This window comes from Sapajus apella, unplaced genomic scaffold, assembly GCF_009761245.1.
Source record: "Sapajus apella isolate SASKATOON/1434 unplaced genomic scaffold, GSC_monkey_1.0 scaffold47, whole genome shotgun sequence".
Classification (NCBI taxonomy): Eukaryota; Metazoa; Chordata; class Mammalia; order Primates; family Cebidae; genus Sapajus; species Sapajus apella.
In genome coordinates, this window is record NW_022436987.1 from 13,668,536 (window position 1) to 13,671,171 (window position 2,636).

Sequence of the window (2,636 nt, forward strand, 5' to 3'; positions counted from 1 at the left end):
TAAAAAAAAAAAAAAAAAAAAAAAAGAAAACAAACAAATAACAATCAATGTAAAAACAGAACTGCTAAGGAATTTGTCTTAAGGCTCTACAGCTAGTAACAGGAGAGGAATCCAGAATTCTGTGGCCCAAAGCCCCAGTTCCCAATGGTGCAACTGTAGCAATAAGCAGAAGGAAATTTTTAGCACAAGTGTGTTAAATTTTATGTTTACCTCTTTGCTTCTTCCTTCTGCTGCTCTTTCCAACTACTTTCCATGTAACGTAAGGCATAATCACTTTCATCTTTGTATCTTGTAAGAGGAAATCAAAATGATAAAAAGAGAACAAAACTTTAATTTTCTAAAGAAACTACATCCTCTCATTTAAAAAATCAGTAACTCCTTTAAAACTAAATCAGGCACACATTTAGAATTACTCCTTGCTTGGCAGAGAGTGAGAGGAGTGGAGGATGGATTGAGGTAGGTTTCTTAAGTAAAGACAAGTTTTAGATGAGCCTGTATTAACCTCAGGGGGCAGCTATTCTGAAGCTAATGTTCATGAAGGTACCAAACCTACAATGCTTCCTCAACTCACTCACCTACATTTACTTGATAATTTATATTAAAATTGGAAACTACAGTATATATAAAAATTATTTTATATATAATAATCTATTTGAGCTTCATGACCATGGTGGGAAAAGACTTTAGACCAGAGGAAACTGAAGCAGATTGGTTAACAGACTGACCAAGAACATAAGTTTTGTTCTTTCAAGAGCCAATCTACTTCTACTACACTAAACTGCTTCATTCTCACTAAATAAAGGATAACAATTTAAAAAGGTTATTTTTTGGTCTTCATGCAAATAACTACATAAACTGTTTTGAATTAAATATAAAATATTTAGTGCTAAAAATTTATTTAAAATAATAATCACCCAAGGGTTCCTAATTAAGGATTGTATTCAGTGCCTCAACTATTTATTACCACCATGACATGAATTATTCAAAATAAAAAAGTGTGTCAAAGTTATCTGAATCTTCTTTAGTCTTACTTTTTTCGGTCATAACCAAAGATTTCTCTAATGTGCTTGGATATTTCTTCCTGAGGCTCTCCTTCATCTTCGATAAAATCTTCCATTTCAGAGTCATATTCATCATCGTCATCATCTTCCTCTTCATAGTCTCGCTGCCTTTTGTAACCAGTAGGGAAGGGAAGCCTTTGAGGACCTAAGAAACCATTATTTATAAGGATGTTAAAACTTAAAATAGTTCCAATGGAGTTCTATGTAAACTGAAATTGTGAGCCATCATTAAGACGGTGTTCTTAAAAACCAGAGCAAGCAGGCTGGCCCTTAGCACGGAGTCATCCTTGCTGTGTCATGGTATCCAGAAGCAATAGAACTCCTGCTTTATCCTAGGGCTTACTAGAAATGTCTTGTTAAATTTTGTAGCTTAGTAGTGCCAGTATTTCTGAATTTATAAGATGAGTAAAATTTTTTTCTTTTTTTTTGAGACAGAGTTTTGCTCTTGTTGCCCAGTCTGGAGTGCAAATGGTGTAATCTAGGCTCACTGCAACCTCTGCCTCTGCTTCCCAGGTTCAAGCGATTCTTCTGCCTCAGCCTCCCAAGTGGCTGGGATTACAGTCATGTGCCATCATGGCCGGCTAATTTGTATTTTCAGTAGAAACGGGGTTTCTCCATGTTGGTCAGGCTGGTCTGGAACTCCCCACCTCAGGTAATCAACCTGCCTTGGCCTCCCAAAGTGCTGGGATTACAGGTGTGAGCCATCGTGCCTGGTCAAGATCAGTAAAATTTCTTTTTTTTTTTTTTTTTTTTTTTTGAGACAGAGTCTCGCTCTGTCGCCCAGGCTGGAGAAGTGGCATGATCCTGGTTCACTGAAACCTTCACCTCCTGGGTTCAAGTGATTCTCCTGCCTTAGCCTCCTGAGTAGCTGGGACTACAAGAATGTGCCACCACACTTGGCTAATTTTTTGTAGTTTTAGTAGAGATGGGGTTTCACCGTGTTAGCCAGGATGGTTTCGATTTCCTGACCTCGTTATTTGCCTGCCCTGGCCTCCCAAAGTGCTGGGATTACAGGTGTGAGCCACTGTGCCCAGCCCAGGATCAGTAAAATTTCTAACAATAAATGCAATTTACAAACCTCCATAGAATCATTAACTTTTGCCAAAACACCAAAAGTAGCAACTACCATCTACTATAACCACAATTTCACTTAAAAATTTAAAGTTGATCATGATTCTCAGAATTATATTGTTCTAACTGAGTAAGTATGACTGTAGGAAAAACTCACTACATTATCCTTATTTTTGTCATTTTGCTAAAAGACTCATAAAAACTGCAGAAGAGCCGGGTGCGGTGGCTCACGCTTGTAACCCCAGCACTTTGGGAGGCCGAGGCGGGTGGATCATGAGGTCAAGAGATTGAGACCATCCTGGTCAACATGGTGAAACCCCGTCTCTACTAAAAATACAAAAATTAGCCGGGCATGGTGGCGCACGCCTGTAGTCCCAGCTACTCGGGAGGCTGAGGCAGGAGAATTGCTTGAACCCAGGAGGCGGAGGTTGCGGTGAACCAAGATTGCGCCATTGCGCTCCAGCCTGGGTAACAAGAGCGAAACTCCATCTCAAAAAAAAAAAA

General features: G+C 39.1%; 1 protein-coding gene across 1 annotated transcript in view; it reads right to left on the bottom strand.

Annotated features, from left to right (window-relative positions):
* Positions 1 to 2,636, bottom strand: part of SPTY2D1 (SPT2 chromatin protein domain containing 1) — a 13,316-nt gene that overhangs the window by 5,725 nt on the left and 4,955 nt on the right. The window contains exons 3-4 of the mRNA XM_032240948.1: positions 1,032 to 1,206; positions 211 to 288 (exon numbers count right to left, since the gene is read on the bottom strand). Coding sequence (XP_032096839.1) covers positions 211 to 288; positions 1,032 to 1,206 — 253 coding nt within the window. The remainder of the gene's footprint in view (positions 1 to 210; positions 289 to 1,031; positions 1,207 to 2,636) is intronic.